The sequence below is a fragment of the Notechis scutatus genome, chromosome 4 (assembly GCF_049901735.1).
Source record: "Notechis scutatus isolate UNSWTSFEM ecotype Mainland chromosome 4, rNotScu1.2, whole genome shotgun sequence".
Lineage (NCBI taxonomy): Eukaryota > Metazoa > Chordata > Lepidosauria > Squamata > Elapidae > Notechis > Notechis scutatus.
The window spans coordinates 136,680,884-136,702,833 of record NC_142012.1 but is presented as its reverse complement, the minus strand read 5'-3'; the positions used below and the strand labels follow the sequence as shown (position 1 = coordinate 136,702,833).

Genomic DNA, 21,950 nt, shown 5'->3' with positions numbered 1-21,950 from the left:
TTGACTGATCATACATCTGTATCCCAAAACAGCCTATTTTCTTCTACATTTGTAAGATGCTTTGTATATTGATTTCAAAGAGCTAATTATCTCAATGTCCAATTCTAGAGCTTGAACATTCAAAGAAAGGAGTTCACAGAGATGGATCGATTGCTCAAACCTTTTGAAGAAAAAGAGACAAAGCAAATCATGATAACGTGCAAATCCCTTAGTCTCAATCTTCAAGCTTGTGTTTCTGATAATGAAAATGATCCAGTTACCAACGTAAGTCTGAAGCAGGTTGCAGAAATCTATGCTTCTCCAGTGAGACTCAGCATGCTTTAAATATCAGTTACTGGGTGGAATAGGGAAACTTCTCTATGTGAACTTTCCAGAAGCACTCTGGCAAGAACAGTGGTCATTTTGTCTGATCTAGCAGGGATTTTATGTCCCTATGTTTTTTTCTGGTAAACAGATTTCCCAAAGGTGCTTTATCAAGAGGCAACTGGACTTTCTGGTTTTTCATCAGTGATGTTTGGCTTCTCATCAAAGAAGCTTCTTCAGCTTCTTTCTGCTAAGGGACCTTGGCATGAGCAACAAAAGATCAAATTATTCGAATATATAATCTAATATCTAATAACATTCATCATAGTTGATATAGTTTTTCCACAGAATAATTTCTGGATTTTATACTAAAATGACAAAAACCCTGACATCTGTTGGACAAATGGGTTGTTTGTTGTAAACAATGTAAATAAAAAATGGGGAAAATCTGAGTACTTCTAAATATATCACTTGTCAATATATATAAAAGAAAATGTAATGGATGGAACTGATTAAATTATGAACAATTTATCTTACATTGCTTTTGGCCAATGTATTGATTTCATTCATTGGAAGATAGCAGCAGATATGTTTTAAAGCCTAGTTTTGCTAGGAAATAAATAAATAAAGGCAGAAAATAATTCCAGAATGAAAGTGGGAAAAGTACATAAATGAGTGGTGTTGAGGTAATTCCCCATTAGGAGAAGGAGCGCATACAGGGAGACATATTGAGAGTAGTGTTTGAATAATACACACACAGCACACAGATACACTGTAAAGTAAATGTAGGTTTTTACTTCCAGAAACGTATAAGCAAAATTCAAAATAGGCAGTCCAAAGTCTGGTTAAATCAGTCAGTTTTCAGTCAAAGGATAATCCAATAACAAAGTCCAGTGTCAAAAAACACTTCAGTAACAGACTTACATTAAATCCATGAATAACAGTCAATTAGGAAGAACGGCAATACTCTCCAACAGCAGGAAAACAGAGACTCAAACTCTTCTGAGACTGACTAAGACTAACAACCCGTGTTTCTGGCTCCATCTTATGGCTGTTTGAGCAAATTACACTAACTTACACTAAATTACACTAACTATTTTATCCCTCATTTTAATCATACGTTGTTTCCAATTTTCTAAAGTTATTTCTATTACTAATATAACAATACAATCTTATGTACCTTTACAGAATCCCTTTTTCAGTTAGATTTTCACCCATTATCTCTAAATAGGTCCTGTTTCTCTATATCTTGCTCCAGTCCTTTGTAACTTCTTTTCCTTTCCTTCTTCCCTCTCTTCTTCTCTCTCCCCTTTTTCCCCCTTGTCTCTCTACCTCTATTTCTCTCTTCTGTATTCCCCCCTTCTGTTGCTTTCCAGTATTATACTTATTTTTCGAATTATTTTTCTTTTCTTTGGTTGTTTTTTTAAGTCTTAAATTCTCCATTCTCTTTCCCCCCTTTCTTTCTTCCCCACATAAAATTGCTTGTTCATTAAAGATGGCTTCTTCTTTGTCCCAGTCTTCTTGTTTTGCAGTCGTTTCTTGTTGTTTTTCATAGTTCCAAATCTCCATTTCTAAGAATTGAAAAACGAAGCCAAAAGAACCCTTCCCTTCTTGTGCATCTTCTTTGTACTTTTTAAGTTCCATTTACAATTCATCCAGAAGTGGTGCCATTGTATAAATTTTTAAACAACCACCTGATTGATTTTAGTCATTCAAATATAATAACCAAGAATCCAAAGATCACCAAATAATCCAAATACACGCAAGCTGTTTCTTTTTTGCTCTTTTTTTTCACTTTCTCTTCGTGGGGTTACTATTTAGTTGCAAAGTTTCAGTTAAAATGTATCTTTTAGAAGTCTTGTTGAAGTTTTACTGTAGATTCTTTTTTAAAAAAAAATATAGTTTATTAATTTTTACAATTAAAACCAGTCACAATACATACACAAATAAGCAAAAGAAAGGAAAAGAAGGAAAAGAGGAAAGGAAGAGAGGGAAAGAATTAAGGAGAGGAAAGAAAAAGAAAGGGGGAAGAGAGAAAGAAGGAGGTTACAAGGTTATTCTTTTTCTCTCCCTTCCTGCTTATGAAAAAGAAAATTTTTAATGTCCAGAAATCTTTATTATCCCTTTGGCATTTTGTTTTATTTTCAGCTTAATTCCCTATTGATGTCAAAGCGGATTTTTCTGATTTCTTATTTAAGTCTCTTAGTTGTCAGTATAGGGAAGGAGAGAGAAGAAAAAAAAGCCAAACCTTTCCCTTTTCACTTTCCTTCGCTTCTTCCGACTCTTCTTTGGGAGCGATGTTATTTTCTGTAAGTTTAAATTCCAGGGTACCTTAGTTGTTGCTTTTACAATTTAACCCAGTCAGCCAAAACTTTCACTTCTTATCTTCTTCCTGCACATTCTTTTCCGGTCGAGTTCTCCTTTGTGGTGGCCATTTCTGACCACCGCTGCAACCGCCTTCGGGAAAGGGAGTAATGGCCAGCTGAGGAGGAGAGATGCAGGTCTCCTCAACCCTGCTGGTGGTCTTCCCCCTCTTCACCACCTCTACGGGGTGGCTTAGCCCCGAAACCAGCCAGCTCGGGGCGCTCCAGCGGTGAGCCCAGACAGAAACCACGCACAATCGTGGATTTATGTCTGTCGCCGAAGCCCTTCAAACCAGAAGTCCCAAGATAATAGCTTTTTCTTAACTGCAAAGCATATGATGAAACAGGCAATATTAATGTATGTAAAAGAAGATAAATATATCAGTAGTACTGGCTTGTATGATCATGATTCAGTTTAGTAAGTTAAGATATGAACAAGTATTTTCTCATGTATTTAGTCCCCTATTTATATGAATTAAATAAGGAAAATTATTTAAATCTCAGTTTCCAAATTAGGAACATGACCTACTATCTTAATAGCAAGCCAGTAAATTAAATGAATTCAAAATTGTGGCTAATTTGTAGTTTTCTTCAAAGTTCATATCTGTTTCCATAGTTTGAACAAAGTAACATGTTCTTAGGTTGATAACCATAATTTCACAATTTGAACCTTCTTTGTTTATGTAGGAATAAAGAGGCTATATGCTATCTGAATGTTTAGCATTTTAAAGTAGCATACAATTATACACAATACTCCAATTATTTATTGAAAAACCTCTTGAATTCACAGCTTAGAAATATATTAAACTCAGTAGACATATTTGAGATATATTTCAGTTTTTATTTTATTTTTTATTACTTTTTATATATGTTATTTAATGTTGTTATCTTATTAGATTTGTGATTTTAATAAATTATTAGCCATTATTAGAATCATATTTGTGAGATGGCTGGCTAAATAAATAAATATTTTTGTTTTCAGATTGAGCCCTTTTTTGTGAGTGTGGCTCTTTTTGACTTAAGGGACAACCGAAAGCTCTCTGCTGATTTCCATGTAGACCTGAATCCTATTATTGTTAGACATATGATATCATCCTCATCAGAAAATGGAACTGTTGAAACAACTGGCAACAAAGATGAAGAACCTCAGGTTAAAGGATTCCCAGAAGAGTGGCTGAAGCATCCCAAACAGGTTACAAAACTGCTTTGTTCATAGGCATCTGCTTTGTGAACATCAGTTGAAAGTTATCAGTAAAGAAAACTGTATGTCATGTTTATTTGGGTTTGAATGATTACAAAGCAGTAGATGGGTAGTTACAAGCACTCTTCCCTTCCATGAGTAAAATCTGATTATTTTTGAACTGTAAATCCCACCATTCCTACATGGAATGATAATAATCCTAAAGAACATCACATTGGAAAACAATTTTTTTCCAAATTTTCTTAATGTTGTATATCCCCACACAAGCTCAACATTTCCAAATAAAGAAATGGGGCAAAATATGAAATTATCGTTATCTGTAATAAGAATAAAAACTTTCCATAGTCTGCAATTAAGGTGGTTAGAAAGGTTATATTTGTCATCAGATGTTTCAAGTAGGCCTCTTATTGGCTCTTAGTTTATAATAATCCATCATCTCATTCTTGCTGCTTATGTAAAACTTGTCAGAGTAAAGAAATTTGCTGCTTCATGAAGAACGACATTAAAGATTTCTATACCATCAGCAAATGCCCTATGCATCGTTCAGCCACAGGTTTCAAACTCCTTAATATTGTCAACTTCTTAATAAAATATATCCAGTCGACTGAATGATTGACAAAATCCTTGTTGCTTACCAAAACTCTTTCAGGATGCTTATAGGCAGTAACACATTTTGAAACCTACCATTGGCTCCTCATAACCTCCATAACTCCCTTTTATGCCATGCTTCTAAAAATAGAATAAAATCTCCATTACACATCAGTGGAACCAAATTACTCTAGAAGGAGTTGGAAATTTACCCATCAGTAGAAGAAAATTACTCTAGAAGGATTTGGATATTTTGTCAGAAAAAGGTAGAAGTTTGGCGATTAATGGAAATTAGAGTTGATGACATTTTTATGTTACAGAATAATTCTTTAAGTAAAATATCTTGTTTGTTGTATCTAGATTGCTACTTACTGATTTTTTTTCTACCCTCAGGGAATTTTCTCCATTAGTAACCCCCATTCTGAAATTGTTTTGGTGGCAAAAATTGAAAAGGTCCTCATGGGAAATATAGCTACCAGTGCAGAACCTTATATAAGAAACCCAGACTCTAACAAGGTAATGTAATCGGGAACATAAATGGCTTTCAAATCCTAAGGGTGAAATTAACTATTGACAAGAGAAGCCATCTTTGGAGACAGCATTGGCAATCTATAGGAGCAGGAAGCATTGTTTGTTTATGCAATCTGTTTGTGCTTCTTCTTATTCTCTATGAAAGAGTCAATTTTTAACAATAATCAACTTAAGTGCTTCCAAAAATAAGTAATGTATGTTGCACTAATATCAGCCTTACCAGGTAGACCAGACATGGAACATGACCAGATGAACTAATTCTACTTTATTGTAAGGCTAATTTAACAGAATCTTGCAAAAGTGAAAGTACAATTCTCCCCCATTTCCTTTGCACATACATTAGGGGAGATCTTTTCTGAGCCTTTTGCCCTGCCTACTGTTCAGCTGCAGACTATGCTGTCTCTTATCTGACCACACCCTAGGGACAGCCTCTGGCTCAGTCTCCCAAGACCATTCCCACGTACTGTTACAGGTAAATGTCTGATCTGCAGATAGAAGAAGTATGATAGCTAGGAGATTTTAACTATTCAGCTACAATATTTGAGATTAGAAATATATCCCTTTTTCTATGAATAAGCAAAACCTCTTAATGAAGTCAAAATAATAGAATCAATTCCCTGGGAGTTTAGCTGGATTCTCCATCAGTGGGTATCTTCAGGAATATTATGTCCTTTTCAATGCTATACCAAGTATATATGTACAACTGTATTGTACAAATGACAGCTAATTGGGATTTAAGCAACCTATTATTTTTTTCCTTTGCTTATGTTACATCATTTTATATTTTAAATTTTCTTCCTAATCTTTAACATTTGTTGTATATGTACTACTTCCGCTTTTATCTCAGCAATTTAAGCACTGAGCATTGTGTTCATTAAAATAAAAGATTTTTTCTAAAACTTGAAAAAAACTAGTATATGTGAGACATCCATGTTCATCATGAAATATGTCTATTGTTGTTCAAAAATTTCTCAGTGATAATTCTTAGGAAGTGTTATCAGGCTGAAATTATCTGGCAACCTGTTGTGCTGCTCTAGTTCTGGTTTTTCTGCATCATTTTAAGTGGCTAGGTGGCCTAGAAGAACCTTTCCAATGATGATACTATAGTACTTCATCATCAAAATGTCATCAATAGTCTAAAGTTAAATTATTCTGAATGGAGTTTGAAGTGACCCTTCTTTAACATTTTCTTCGATTTTATCTAGTGGGCCCTGAAAGTATTAAAATCCAACAAACAATTTTGCAACAAGTTGGGAAAATATCGGATGCCCTTTGCTTGGTCTGTACGGTATGTAATTACTAAATGTCTATCAAGTCTTAGCAATCTTGCACCTGGTTAGAAATTATAAAATGCATTGGTTCATGCAAGGCACAATATGCCCTGTTTTCATATATGTGAATTGATATAGTTTCTAACAGAAAAATTAAAAGGTTTCCAGTATTTGCTATTCACTAAGGGAAATCATATTTTATTTCATTCTATGTTTTTGGTATAAAGTATATATTATAAAGAATAATAGAGTTGGAAGGGCCTTGAAGGTCTTCTAGTCCAATTCCCTGCTCAGGAAACCCTATACCATTTCAGACAAATGGTTGTCCAATCTCTTCTTTAAAACTTGCAGTATTGGAGCATCCACAATTCTGGAGGCTAGTCATTCCACTGATTAATTGTTATGACTGTCATGAAATTTCTCCTTAGTTCTAGGTTGCTTCTCTCCAACAAGAAAGGGATATATTTTGATATACCAGTAAAACAATAGTTTTCATACATTGCAACTTAACACTATGGAGTCTCCATTCAACATCATTATGCAAGTTTGTGAGAAATTATAACAGCTATGACAGCACTAACCAGCTTTATCTGGGCTCAATACTTGAGCAAAGTCAGTTTGTTGTTTGGATAGAATATTGCTATGAAACACTAGGGAAACAGGTTTGTTATTGGTCTGAATGTATCTTCACTATTGAACATGACTTGAGTTGTCTATTCCTACCAAACTAGAGAAGTGAAAATTATAGCTGTCTTGGTTCCAAAGCAAACTTTTCAGATGGCACAAAGAATTAGAATGCTCTGCTGTCTGTCTTTACTGCCAACAACTGCTAGTATAGATTTTTAAAGCACAAATATGGCACCACTATTCTTTCTTGTCTCTTGTCTCAAAATGATGACAACAGGAATAAAGTGGCCAAAAGTGAAGCCACCTCAGTTCAACTTCCAGCACATGATTCTGCTGTTCAGATGACCACTGACTTAGGAACATCAAAAGAGATTGCAATGGTAGTAATAGCAATGGCAACAATTCTTCTTTTACCTCTTCCTTCCATCTTTCTGTGTCTGCTTTGGCCTATGTCTGGACTAAAAGAAATCTACAACATAAAAATGTATTTTACAACTGTGTATATTTATGTGGCTTTATTTCATATGATCAGGAATGTTGAACTCATGAAGTGAGGAGCAAGGTGAAATTAGAGGGGTTCATGCCTGCAGGTGGCCGCTTTTCATCCCTATACTATTTTCAATAGTTCAATTACTGTATTTAATATCCAATAGCATTTTTGTAACAAGCCAATATGTTTCCCGACCCCTGGTGCCCATGAAGCACCTGAAGACAAATAGCAGGATAACTTCTACCTTTTGGACTGAATGAATATTAGTACCTTGTTCATATTTTTATTTAATTGTTTGCCTGTTTGTTTATTAAATTTATATGGTGCCCATTTCACTTTGCAAAGCAACTCTAGGCAGCTAACAATTAAAATGTTATATATACATACATACTACATACATACATGCATACAGTACATTCATACACATGCATACATACATACATATCCTTTTATATCCAAGATATAAAAGTTGAGCTTTTCTTTATAAAATCTTGCCATCTCAAAAACATTTTTTCCCTTAAACACACACAACTTACTGCATAAAAATTGACCTAACTGATGAAAAGCAGAAAGCTTGGATTGTGAATTTTGTTTCCAATATTTAATTTCTGACATCAAACACTGCTCTTGTTTTAAATGTTTTTTAAACAAGAAAACCAAATGAAATAGCCTAAATTGGACACATTTACATATCCTTTCAAGATTCCTGATTTTCCAGACTTGGAGCTAAAAGTCTTTTTTTTATTATTACAATGCGTATTTATGTATCCTGAATTTGGGGCAGATGCCATTTGTACTTTGCCGAGAGTCAATAATTACGACATGCCTTAGCATTACACTGTGACAAGTCAGTCTTCCATTCTCATATTCCTACCACAGCTGCCAGAATTTGCAAATACGATTTGGACGTGGAAAGTTGATTTTCCCACAAAATATTTTCCACATATCTTTTCCATTCTATTATTCTCATTCAAAAAGATTTAGAACCCTGTCTGCAAAAGATCTTAACAATTTACAAAATTAAAGTGTTCTTTATGGCAGATATGTATCCTCCAGTTCAGCTATTGTCCTGGTTTGCAATAATAGAGAACCTTGCTCTATATTTTAAAAGGAAAAGCTTAAAAATAAAAGATGAAGAATAAAATCCAAAATCAAGAATTAATGGGGCTGAAAATTCATTTTTATATGAAAACTAATTTTTTTAATCTACACTGTTTTTTTATTACATCCCACTGGATTCAGTGAGACTGGTTCCTAGGTAACTACACATACAAGTAACTTTAGCACTATTCTCATCTATGAAGGCTGTGGCTCTTGATTTAATAATGTTATGTTTTAATAGGTGACAATTGTTGAACACTGTGCAAACAATTTTACCATCACTATAAAATTCATAGTGTTCATGAGTCTGTAGAAGCTTACTTTGATGTCATTTTCATGGTATTTCATATTGGTGTTAATACCAGTGTTAGTACGTTTAATTTGGTATTACTGCCTCATTTGATTTCTGGAACATGGATAATTAAGAAACTATGGAATTAGTAAAAACCCTTGGCTAGTTTTTACTAGTTTGGTATACTTCAAAGCTTTCAGAATGATTATATAAGAATTAATTAGCAAGTGATTAATTTATCATTTTCTGTATTGTTTTTCTTTCCTGACAGGCCTGTCTTTAAGGATAATCAGGGAAATATTGACAGAGATTCCCGGTTTTCACCTTTGTTCCGACAAGAAAGTAACAAAATTTCAACAGATGATTTAATTAAACTTATAAGTGAATACAGAAGGTAAGATGTCCTTGGCTTAAGTTTCTAAAACTACAACATAGTACTAACTACTATTCATCAATAGCTTTGTTTGCTCAAAAAGTGCCAATGCCAAAATAATTTATTACAATGGAACAGATTTCACATTAGTTACTTTTCTGCCAAAGTGAGCTTCCAGAAAACTTATCCAAGAAAACTGGAGAAGTGTTTCATACAGTAACAAATATAATGGCTGCTTGAGGAAAAGAAAAGAAAGAACAATAGAAATGCAGAATGATTTACTGGAAAATTGTTAGGTTTGATTAACCAAGGTGATTCCACAAAAGAATTTGGAGCTTCTTTGAAGGCAGTTTGGAACTTCTTCATCAACAAGTTGTGGAGAGTTGAGCTGTTATATTTCTTGCTCAACTGTGTGATAGCTGAAACCAGAGCAAAGTTAAATATTTTAGCTCCATTTCTTTATTGAAGGGAAACACTGCCCCCAAACTCTTCTCCCAGCACATAATTCTTCCTCTTATGAAATGGATGAGGGCATTTTTGTTGCTGCCTAACCTGCAGCTGATTGTCAGCATTTCAAGCTGGCAAAAGTGAAGACAACCACAGATTATGTTTAAATTGTGTCTATAAGTTTGATTAATGAAAAGAGCATCAGTGTGGAAATATCCTAACTGCGGCTTCTGTATTCTGTTATACAACATCTGTTTTGTTTAAGATTCATCCTCCTTGAACAATATATCCTTTCTGTATACTTGCTTGGTGACTTATAAAAACTCAAAAAAGCAAGATTTGTTAAATCTTAATTTGTTTTTTTAAATTCTAGACAAATGTTCCATGGAATAATTCTAACTACTACTGTGCAGCAGAATTTCTCTGACTCCAAAAAAAAGATAATTCAGTGTAATTCAAGCATACTGTTGTTTGCCTTCATTGTTTGTTTGGTGTATAAATCATTAATAAACAATGGCTTATTTGGCCAGCATTTAGTATGTTTTCCCTTTTTTAATTGGTCTTATTTTTATATCTATGAATTGGTTAGAGGCTTAGGTCAGACATAGAGATAAATCAGATATGAGGAGTACTAACCAACAATTATAGCTTGTAAGCAGTGGTGGGATTCAAATAATTTAACAACCAGTTCTCTGCTCTAATGATTTCTTCCAACAACCAGTTCACCAAACTGCTCAGAAAGTTAATAACTGGTTAACTTTCTCCCAAACTGGTGTGAACTGGCTGAATCCCACCACTGCCTGTAAGTCAATAACAAACCATGTTTTATTTATTGATCCCATTTCCACTTTTGGCACAATGTGTGAATCTATGAAAAAACCTATTTGTCTTATAAGTCTCTGTTCAAGTCTTATTCATAATTTTGCCTTAAAGACTTTCAATACTGTTTTGAGATATAGGCAGAATATCCATTTATCTCTTCAGCCATTCATTTTTCAATAACATGAGTACATAAACCTTTTGTTTAGAAGGCACCAATCTAATCCCAACTCTTTTTGTGAATATACCCAGCAGAGAGCTTCTAACCATTTTCACTAAAAAGTTCAGTCGGTTCTCACTTAGTAAAATAGATGGTATTTTTAAAAATTATTTATATAGGCACACCTTGACTTACAACCACAATTGTGCCCAAAATTTCCATTGCTAATCAACAGTTGCTAAGTGAATTTTGCTCCATTTTATAATTTTTCTTACCATAGTTGTTAAGTGAATCACTGCGGTAATGCAGTTGTTAAATGAATCTGGCTTCCCTATTGACTTTGTTTGTCAGAAGTTCTCAAACGATGATCACATGTACCTGGGACACTGCAACAGTCATAAATATATGCCATTACCAAGTGTCTGAATTTTGGTCACATGACCATGAAGATGCTGCAATGAAGAATGGTGATAGACATTTTTTTCAGTGCCATTGTAACTTTGAATGGTCACTAAATGAAGACTATCTGTATTTCATTTTTCAGGATAACAGTTTTTACTATATTTGTATAAACAATTATAATAGCAATAGCAATAGCACTTAGACTTATATGCCGCTTTATAGTGCTTTACAGCCTCTCTAAGCGGTTTTACAGAGTCAGCCTATTGCCCCCAACAATGGGTCCTTATTTTATCCACCTCGGAAGGATGGAAGGCTGAGTCAACCTTGAGTTTGGTGGGATTTGAACAGCCAATAGTCAGCAGAACTGGCCTGCAGTACAACACTCTAACCACTGCGCCACCGAGGTAAAAATATAATAAACTTTCTGAATCACACAATCAAGCTTGTGATCTTTTCCCCGTGAACTTGGTGGTAAAGGCCTTGTGGAACATGAGGAAGGATTCAGCTGAGCAGGTTTTGAGATGGATTTCATTTGCTTGGTTTCCTAGATCAGAATTTTATAGTGTCTCAATTTTAAACCTGTCATTTTAATGTGTTTATACATTTTCCATTGCTGCCATGAATTTACTTCATTTTTATTTTATAACTCTTTTTGTTTTTAAGCTGTTTGAATACAGTATGTTCATCTATTGTATACTTCTGCAACTCTATTGAGCTAATAGAAATATTAAAATAAATAAACTATTTTTTTAAAATCTGTCATATTTTAATTACTTATGGCATTCACTTTACTTTGATATCAATAAAGTAAACTTTATTCTTTTTATGTTTGCAGAACTGAAAAAATTAATAAAATTCAGATCATCCCTGGAAGTTTAGAAATTGCTGTTGATTGGCTACCTTTGGAGCATTCAAGTATGAACTCATTTTATAAAAAGTCTACAATGCATAAACTGTCCAAGAAGACAGTGTATATTTTTGTTTTAAGATTGTTCCTTTATAATTTATGTGCTTTAAATTGATTTTTGTGGTTGCTGTGCTCAAGAGCAAAGTTTAGGCAGAAGATCAAGAGACATATAGATTTTACTTTGTTAATAGGGCAGCAGTTGAAATCATGGTACTATGCATAAAATATATAATGGGATTTGCTAATGAAAGGTGGTTAGAAAGACTACATTTTCTAATTCAAAATGTGCCCTCTTCATGATCATATTTTATATTTTGTCATCTATTTCTAGAACTGGGTCACTATTTTAAAAAATACTTTTCTAAATTTCTTAAATATAAGCTGAAATACTAGCTTGATTTCCACTGTTAATAATATTTTTCCATTTCAACTTTCAATTCCACATAAATATACATGATAGAAACTTTGTGGCTTAAAGCATTGTATATTATTGGGTTCCTCCACTGGAGGATCACATATAATAAACAGAATAGAGAGTGATGAATTTCAGTGGCAATCCCTCTTTCATAAAATCATGGTACACCTCCAATGGTTATTTGGAACAATGTGGAAATTATACATGTGACAACAGGGGAAAAGAAGAAATTTCTTTATATATATATATATAATATATATATATATTGGCTGATTGTTGCTTGAAGTAATGAAGTAACTATTGCTGGAAAATGATAGAAGCTCCAGTGCATTCATAGACTTGGCAGATTACAGTCTTTAAAAAAATACAATATTTTAATAGTGAATGGGTTTTTCTTTTGTTTTTCTTTCTACAGACTCTGTAACATCATCTTTTATACCAATCAAGCCCTTCAAAAATGTCAAGGACTATCAACCAACCGTAGAAGTGGAAGAATTTGTTCAAGAATCTACCAAATATTCTCAGGCTTATAAAATATATAAAAACCAAATGTATATCTATCCCAAGCATCTGAAATATGATAACCAAAAATGCTTCAACAAGGTATGACAATCAATAGTACAACAGCCAAGCAAACTTTAGCATATTTAATTAAAAATTGACTTCATAAGTTCTATAGGCAATTTGGAATACAGATAGTCCCCAACTTAGAACTGTTTTTAAAATTACCATTCAAAGTTATAATAGCACTGAAAAAAAGGGCTAGGACTTATGGCTAGTCTTCACACTTACAACCAATGCACTTTCAACCCAATCACATGATCAAAATTTGAGTGCTTGGCACCCGGCATGTATTTTATCATAATTGCAAAGTCCCAGGGCCATGTAATTGCCATTTGTGTCCTTTGCCAGACAGCTTCCAAGAGGCAAACTCAATGAGTTAAGCCAGATTCACTCAAGTGCAGTGATTCATTAACAACCATGTCAGAAAAGATTGTCAAGCCAGGCATGACTTACATAGCTATCACATTGATTAGCAATGGAACTTCTAGTCCAATTGTGGTCATAAGTTGAGAAGTACCTGTACAATGCTGGAGTGGTTTAACCTATGGGTTATCCCAGTGAGAAAACAGTAGGTAGGCAACAGAAGTAATGAATGCTTTTTCTGATTCATTTGTTTATTGTTCCCTATTGAAGACCATCAACTTACCCTGTTAAATCACCTAAGGCTGATTTTTCCAACATTGAAAACATGAAACTTATTGTTTTTAAAATCTCAGTCATGTGTACATATTTATATTAAAACAACCTGGTTGATCTTATTGCTCGTATATGAATTACTATTCCTGATGGACATTTTTCTCTTTTTGCTTCCCTCAAATTAACCTTTCGTGGCTATTTCAATATTAAAATTGAATGGCAATATAGTAGGTACTATAAAGTAATGGAATATGTACTAGTGATTCATACTTACAGCAAAATAGGTTTCATTGAAAACCTGGGACTTGTTTGAAAGCCATCCACATGAAAATTAAACAGAAGCAGATTGTCCAGTTTTTATTTTCTGTTTTTTTTTCTTGGTAATCATTCACATTTATATGCGCATACATGCACATGCTATCTTTTAAATTATTTTTGAAGCTTAAAGTCTTCAGTATATTTTCATATTAATATATTTACTTTTCAAATAATTCAGCTGAACTGAAGTATCATGAAGAAGTTCCATTTTATATTCCATTTTTCCACTCTGAATTTATTTCACTTCTGGGTTTTATTCTCAGCTGGCAGCATTATGACAGTTCTGGAAAAGACTGCATGTTTCACAGAACTCTTAAGTGGAAAGCTAGTGATCTTATTTGCATTTGTATTACAGGCACGGAATATAACAGTGTGTATTGAATTTAAAAACTCAGATGAAGAAGGAGCCAAGCCAGTGAAGGTGAGTCAATATGAATTCCAGCTACAGCATAATATGGTGGAGCAGATTTCTTTGGATACCCTGTGGTGAAGTGATTGTGATCTATAATTTTTACAAAATCATCAGTCTATTATTTTCCAACATTTCCATAACAGTTATTTATAACATCAGTCAATGCAGGGCTTTTCTGGCAAATGCTAGTTCTGCTGACAAGATTTTATGCAACATGATGAAATGCAAAATTCTTAATAAATCTCAATGTACTTTCATAACTGAGGTAAACATCATGTTGATGAAGGTGAATGATCAGCAGGAGAAGTGCCAAATTCAGGTATTCTGCATACCGTGTATGGATGTACTGATCATTGTCATTAGCTCATCAAAGTTTTTTTGTGTTTGTAGCATTTTTTTATCTTTTCCTTTTGATGGAGTAGGTAGATGGAATCTATTGCTAGAACTACTAAATAAAAATATTATTAATAGTTATTTAACAAGTAAAATTAATATATTTACTAATTTGATTCTTGTCATTTTTGACTTCTGATGTCATCAATTTTCCTCTTGGTATATACCATGTAGATCAGTTTTTTCACACTCTGTGTACAATCATGTAATCTTGTAGAATGGCCTAGAAAAAAATACTCCAAAATCTTGTGAGTTTGCTTGTCAGATCTTTTTTTTGGCATTCTCCACATGAAATCTCATTAGATTTCAGACATTTTTAATTTTTTTATATGTTTTTGGCCCAAAGGTTCTGCGATGCTATGAGGCTGAAAAAGTCTTCTAAGATATGACTTCAGAATCAGTTATTTCTAGTAAAGACCACAAAACTTAAAGCAATGTCTCTTTAAACAGTGTATCTATGGGAAGCCTGGTGGACCATTATTTACATCAGCAGCTTATACAGCTGTGCTACATCATTCACAAAACCCTGATTTCTGCGATGAGGTCAGTCTTCTTTATCTATAATTTTACATGATGTTATAATAGACAACTATATCAAAGATATTTTTGAAAAAAATAGATTGTTAAGGACATTAGTGTTGCCTTTAATTGTTTGCAACTGAGGACCACAACTCCACTACATAATATCTCTTAAAAACAACTCTTAGAGCACAATAACTCAACATACTGACCCATAACAACAGCCAGGTTTTCAGTTGCTTTCAAAAGGCCTTCTTGGTAGGGTCATCATCTTTCGGAGGTAAGATACTCTACAGGACAACATGTCAGAAGGCATATTTCCTCTGCTCCATCAGATGTCATTATGTGATAGAAGGAATTCAGATGATGCAAAATCTATTGATGGGGAGCAGTTTAATAAGACACAAGAAATCACAAGAAATCATAGAAATAGCATGACTGCCTCTACAAGGAGCTTTTAATTTATATTATTTCTTTATTTTTCAAATAACTCTCAAGGTAGAAAAATAACCCACACACCTTCTTCCTCCTATTCCCAGAACAACAACCCTAAGAGGCGGGTTGAACTGAGAGAGAGTGACTGGTTTTCATGGCTAAGGCAGGAATTGAACTCATAGTTTCCCACTTTCCATCCTGGTGCCTTAACCATCAGACCAGTTGGCTCTTGTACATAATGGGCCTGTAATAGAAGAGTGCAAATGCCACCCATTTCCTCAATTTTTCAAACTGGCTTTATAGATGAAATGGTATACCATGGGCATGCCAATAGCTACTATGTTCTGGACGAATTGCAGCTTCCATGTTGAATACATTGCAGTTATTCAAATAGGGAAGACTAGAGCATAAGCAACCATGAACAGAATCATCCAATATCAGTAGTGGGAATCATTGGAACACTATATTAATTTGTACAAACACCATTTTTGTCACAGCTACCACCTGCTTCTCTAGAAGAAGCCAAAAATCCAGGAGATTTCCCAAACTATGCACTAATTCCTACTGAGGGACACATAATGTAAGGTCTCTGATAATGGAAGGCCTTAAAAGCCAGAATAACTCAGTGTTGGATTGAGTCAATGAGTTCATGCAAATCTCAATGAGTTCATGCAAATCTTAAACAGGAGTGGGAAGAATGTAGAGTGCTAAGTAACTCTGAAAACCAGTGCCTAGGACTTGATCTTTTCTCCCACCTACCAACACGGAATGGACCAACCTTAGAAGAAGAAAAAGAAGTATTGCAACACCATGCCTTTCTATTCCTACACCTCTAAATCAGAAGAATATATATATTTAATATTATCAAAAGCTTCTACTAGATACAAGTAGGCAAGAATACCATTTCCATTTTGAAGTCTGAATACTATTTCCAGGCCTGAATCTGATTGAAAATGGCCCATATAGTAAATTTCTTCAAGTTCTCTGAAAACGTAGGCTGAACACCTTCTCCAGAACCTTCCCTAAAAGAGAAGATTGAAAACTATACAAAAATATATCCAGGTACATGATGATTTCTTGAACAAAGTGTGGACCACTACTTCTTTAAGGCAGATGGAATCGCCTATTTGCTCAAGGAACAATTGACCATTGCCTGTACTCACTATACTTCACCTCCTAGGCAGAGTTAACCAAGAAGATTATGAGCCTAGTATATAGGTGACTCAGCTTACAGTTCTGAGGATTCTATCCATTTCCTCAAGACCAAGAGGCTCAAATACTCCCCAGATATTCTAGCAGATTATTGTTCTGATCCAACCCTCAAACAAACGCAGCAACTCAAACCTTCATAGCTTTAATCTACAAATAACTTCTTTGTAGATAAAAGATGGCTTGCAGCCAATTAGTCCAATCAGAAAAGGCTTGACAGAATTATTCAGATAAGCTGGAGTCTCTACACACAATGCTGAGTCCTTAGAGTGTTTTTGCCTTTTGCAAAGGCAAAAACCTTTTGAAACCAGGCTTATATTCCCTAGAGGGAGGGGCCATTATATTGCATCCTTACTCCCAAGTCGCCTGTGCTGCTCCAGCTATTCTCTTCTACGAATCATCCTGAGTTCACGTGCACTTGGCACAGACTCCTTGGGAACCTCCTCATCACTGCTGCCAGCTCCCACAATCCCTGAAGGCAGCAGTCCACTCCCTGATGGTCCTGGCCCCTCATCTGAGTCCTCGCTCTCCTCCACTGTTTGCACCTGCTGCCGGCTAACCACAACAATTATACTTCAGATTACACCAAAGGCTCTGCACAGTCAGAATCCAAATACAAGTCACCATGTGGCTTGAATACTTCTTACAATGACCTTCCAAGGTGGATTTATCTCCCCAGGACGATCTGAGCCAATCCTAAACAGGTCCACTAGCTAATTAACTGCATATGTGTTACAAGCAGAACAATGTTTATGTCTTGCTACTCTTTTCACCATGAAGTAGTTCTTAATAAAGCCTCTTTGATGTGTTTAGTAAGACAAGTGTTATTTTCTCAAGTGGTGCTCTAGAGACCTGAATCACGGGATTCACAGGCAGAGAAGGGCTATAACTACCATTCCCTCTCATTCCAAGTGGTGAACAAGACTTCTCACACTGAAGACAAAGCAAAATAAACTACAAAAAGATAAAAAATAAGTTAAAAGCAGATAAAAACATTGAAAAGACAGTAATAATAAGTATTAAAAATCAAATAGATAATCCCTTAAGAGCTTATAATAGAATAGAAAGAAAAAAGATTTTTTTAAAATGAAAGGTTTATGGATGGATATAAAAAAGATGCAGCAGGAGATAAAGGGTAAGGCAGAGGAACAATTAGTCTGTGCAAAAATGCCAGAAAGACATATAGGATTCCAAGAGAGAAATATAAAGAATCACCAAAAAAAAAATCAATAAATGATGAAATTCTAAAAAGACTGAGAGATGATGGATAGAGGTATAATCACCTATAATACAGGAATTATATTGAAAGCCAATAGAAAATAAGTGGAAGTTTAAATTGGGAAAATCTTACCACATATATAGATATATAATAGAATTTATTACAACCATAAATATATTAAGATTAAGACATGTAAGACTAGGACTAGGTATATCTAAATGTATTATTATGATTAACAGGATGTAAAAATATATATTGGAAAATATAGTTTTCAAGGGCTATAAATTCAGGGGATTTAGAGATGCAATCTTGGGACTGATTAAAGGTTATTCACAACTGGTTGTGTTTATAGAAAATTGAGATATTGAAAATATGGTGGAATACTGAGTGACATTTATAATATTAAAATATTAGTGACTTAACAGAAGTTAATAAGTATATTGTATAAAGAAATGTTATTGATGTTTATATATACTTTTGGAGAAAGTGATAAAAATCATAAAGAGAGAATAGTATTGTTTAAAGATAAAGAGGTGAATATAGAAGAACCCCAACAAATGGGAAAAATAAAGAAGTGTAAATCGGGAAAATGGTATAATATAGACTGATGCATAAAAGAATATGTTATAATTATAATGAGTACATTAAGGTTAGAAGTTGGAAGTTAAAAATTCTGTATATGTAATTGTATTATTACTGTGAGCACTGTGTGAAAAATATGTTAAACCAGTCATTACATTCTCCACAAAAATGTTGGTTGTTAAAGGAAAACTGAATATAAAACATATACAAAAAAAAAACCACAAGACTCCTCACACTATGCATCAGAGACTGAAGAATAGTGGGGATCAGTTACAGAGAGTGATTCCCATAGGCAACTGACATTGGTATTACCCAAAGACAAAAATTATGTGAAATTGCAATCCCTGCTATATATTAGGACCTCAGTGACTTAGGTCAAGTCTATGGCTGCCTCTATTCCAAAACCACTTATCTTCATGTATACTGACAGCAGGTTTAGATCAGTGGTGGGATTCAATTTTTTTTACTACCGGTTCTGTAGGCATGGCTTGGTGGGCGTGGCAGGGGGGAAGGATACTGTAAAATCCCCAGTCAGAGGTGGTGTTTGCCGGTTCTCCGAACTACACAAAATTTCCGCTACCAGTTCTCCAGAACTGGTCAGAACCTGCTGAACACCACCTCTGGTCTAGATATTCCACAGCATTAAGGTAACTTCAGAACAACAATCCCATTTGATATCAAGAGCTCAGTTTAATATACAGAATCTTACTTATTTGCAGAGAGGTGTCTTTGTAAGCCACCTACAGATATGTGACTATGTCTGGTATTTCTCCTGAAGCCCGAATAAGCACATTACTTATGGGATCAAGATTGGTGTCTCTGTTAAAGTCCAAATAAGCACATTGCCCCTCCCTCCCCCTCCTATGTCAACCTTGGTAATATATTGTCCTTGGTAATCCTGACATATATTATCTGTAATGAATTCCTTTTGATCTTGGCCTTTAAGAGCACTTATAGAATAATAGTCCAAGATCAGAATTAGGCCTCGCTACCTTCTCTTTGCTTTCATTCAGTTAACACTTAAGATGGATGTAACGTTTTACATTTCAGATAAAAATTGAACTGCCGACACAACTTCATAAGAAACATCATATTCTATTTTCATTTTATCATATTACCTGTGACATAAATGCAAAAGCTAATACCAAAAAGAAAGAGGCCCTGGAAACCTCAGGTATCTATACTGGATTTTTGCTCAAATACTCATTGTCTGTATTATTCCTGTATACTTTCCCTGATTTAGGTCAAGCATTTGAGACAATATCTGTTTTCTGATAACTGTTATTTTTTTATATTTAAAGATATCAAAATGTTTTAGTGTTAACATCTATTTTCAATACAGTGGGATATGCTTGGCTGCCTTTGCTAAAAGATGATCAACTAATATCTCGAGAACATAATATACCAGTCGCAACCATTCTACCTCCCTCTTATTTAAATCTTCAGGATCCTGCAGTTGGGAAGGTATTGTTTTACTTCTTTGTTTTATTCCTTGAAAAGCAATCTTATAGCTCTATCACATACATACCATGTCATCCATAGGATTTTGTGCATATCTGAATCCTAACTTGTTTGATTGGAACCAAGCAAAAAAAAATTGATGATAAATAAATAAATGCATCAATACATACATCCTTTTCTTATAATAGACCGTTCTGAGTATTTATAATTTTATATGAAAATACCTTCCTTTATCATACAGTTTTGATTACTTGATTTTTCTTTCATATTTTGCAATGATTGTTTGTTTGTTTGTTTTAGAGGATTTGTATGGCCATCCATTCACTTTCAGTGACCCTAGGCAGCTTACAAAAAATAAAAAACCCAATATAAAAAGAGTAAAAACAATAATCTTCCATCCCTCTGATAACAATAAGCAATGAAATAAACCACTTGACAAGCTCAGTCCCGCCTTGGTTTCACAGGCCCGTGACAATAGCTGGCATTGTAAAGACACATGTTTTTATATAGCTTATTAAAATACATCTCTTATATGTATAAGCTTATAACTGATACATCTGTGTAATATCATGATGTACTGCTGTTCGTTATGAATATCTGCAAATAAATACACCATTTCAATTTGGATAATTTGTAAATTAGGCACATGTGCACGATCAAATTTGCATTGCATACAACATAATGAAATCTACTTTTTTAGTGTTTTAGAAATTAGAAAAACTCTGAAATGCCCTTGGAATTATTATTATTATTTATAGTGAATTGAGCAATTTTCCTTTCTACGTAGAATAATGGTGGGAAAAATATATCCATTGTTTATTCACATGCTGCAAAAGCATTTGATTTCATGATACATTTCTTGACATTTGTTGGAAGAAATCAACAAAAGCAGGTTTCTTACTGAACAGAATTGTTTAAAAGTCTAGCTATTATGGCTTTATATAAAATGTAGAATTCACATCCAATAAGGACTCTTTTGAGCCAGTATGCAAAATATGGAACCCTAATAAATAAAATACATTCTGCTGTATACACAAAGAGAGAAAGAGAGAGACAGAGACATAGAGTGGGAAAAAACAACAACTAATGCAATCTATAAGTGATGATACTAATGATGATACTATGCTAGTGCTAAAATATTTTTTAGTGTTTTAAACATAAAGTAGGATCATATGCTAGAAAAATAATCTATTTCCGCTAACTTGAGTGTTTCTTTTTTCACAGCAGAGTGGAAGTGATGTTAGGTGGGTGGATGGAGGAAAGCCCCTCTTCAAAGTGTCACTGTTTATTGTATCTACTGTTTACACTCAGGTAAAACATTGTCTATACTAAGGGAAAAAAAGTAGAAGCAAAAGAAATACAAAATTTTAAAAAAGTAGTTAATGTCTGTGTGTGAGTTTCATGCAGAATTTTTTATTTGGATTCCAAGGAAATAAATTATTTTGGCTTCTACCTTTAGCTATTCTGACATAGAAAATCACAATCAATGTGATACTTACAGAAATATTTAGGAAAGATTATCCTTAAATATTCAAAACAACACACAACAAATCTGACATATTTGATTTTTTCAGCAAAAACAGTCACATTTAGAATGTAAATAAAATAATAAACAATCCATGGCTATATTTTTGGAGCCATGTATTACAATTCTAACAAAAGACAAAAAAACACGATCAGTTAGCCAGCGCTTCATCTGCAATCTACCTAAGTGTTCAATTTTCATAAATTTGGTTTATTTTTTTAACAAAAAAAGATGCAGTAACCCTGCAAAGAACTGAATACTTCTGTATACCTGGATTAGCCCAGAGGTCAACAACCTTTGTTATGTTACAATTTCATGTAATGGGACAGCTGCCCTGCTTATTTTTTAAATGTATCATTGTTTTAATAATAATTATAATTAAATGAT

General features: G+C 34.0%; 1 protein-coding gene across 9 annotated transcripts in view; it reads left to right on the top strand.

Annotated features, from left to right (window-relative positions):
- Window positions 1-21,950, top strand: part of DOCK10 (dedicator of cytokinesis 10) — a 173,842-nt gene that overhangs the window by 98,628 nt on the left and 53,264 nt on the right. For 8 of the 9 annotated variants that reach the window (XM_087965035.1, XM_087965038.1, XM_087965039.1 and 5 more), the window contains exons 11-22: window positions 109-264; window positions 3,649-3,858; window positions 4,849-4,971; window positions 6,192-6,274; window positions 9,039-9,161; window positions 11,804-11,883; window positions 12,706-12,893; window positions 14,164-14,229; window positions 15,064-15,156; window positions 19,628-19,751; window positions 19,920-20,041; window positions 21,263-21,349. In XM_087965035.1, coding sequence (XP_087821161.1) covers window positions 109-264; window positions 3,649-3,858; window positions 4,849-4,971; window positions 6,192-6,274; window positions 9,039-9,161; window positions 11,804-11,883; window positions 12,706-12,893; window positions 14,164-14,229; window positions 15,064-15,156; window positions 19,628-19,751; window positions 19,920-20,041; window positions 21,263-21,349 — 1,455 coding nt within the window. The remainder of the gene's footprint in view (window positions 1-108; window positions 265-3,648; window positions 3,859-4,848; window positions 4,972-6,191; window positions 6,275-9,038; window positions 9,162-11,803; window positions 11,884-12,705; window positions 12,894-14,163; window positions 14,230-15,063; window positions 15,157-19,627; window positions 19,752-19,919; window positions 20,042-21,262; window positions 21,350-21,950) is intronic. The other variant, XM_087965033.1, reaches the window with a different exon arrangement.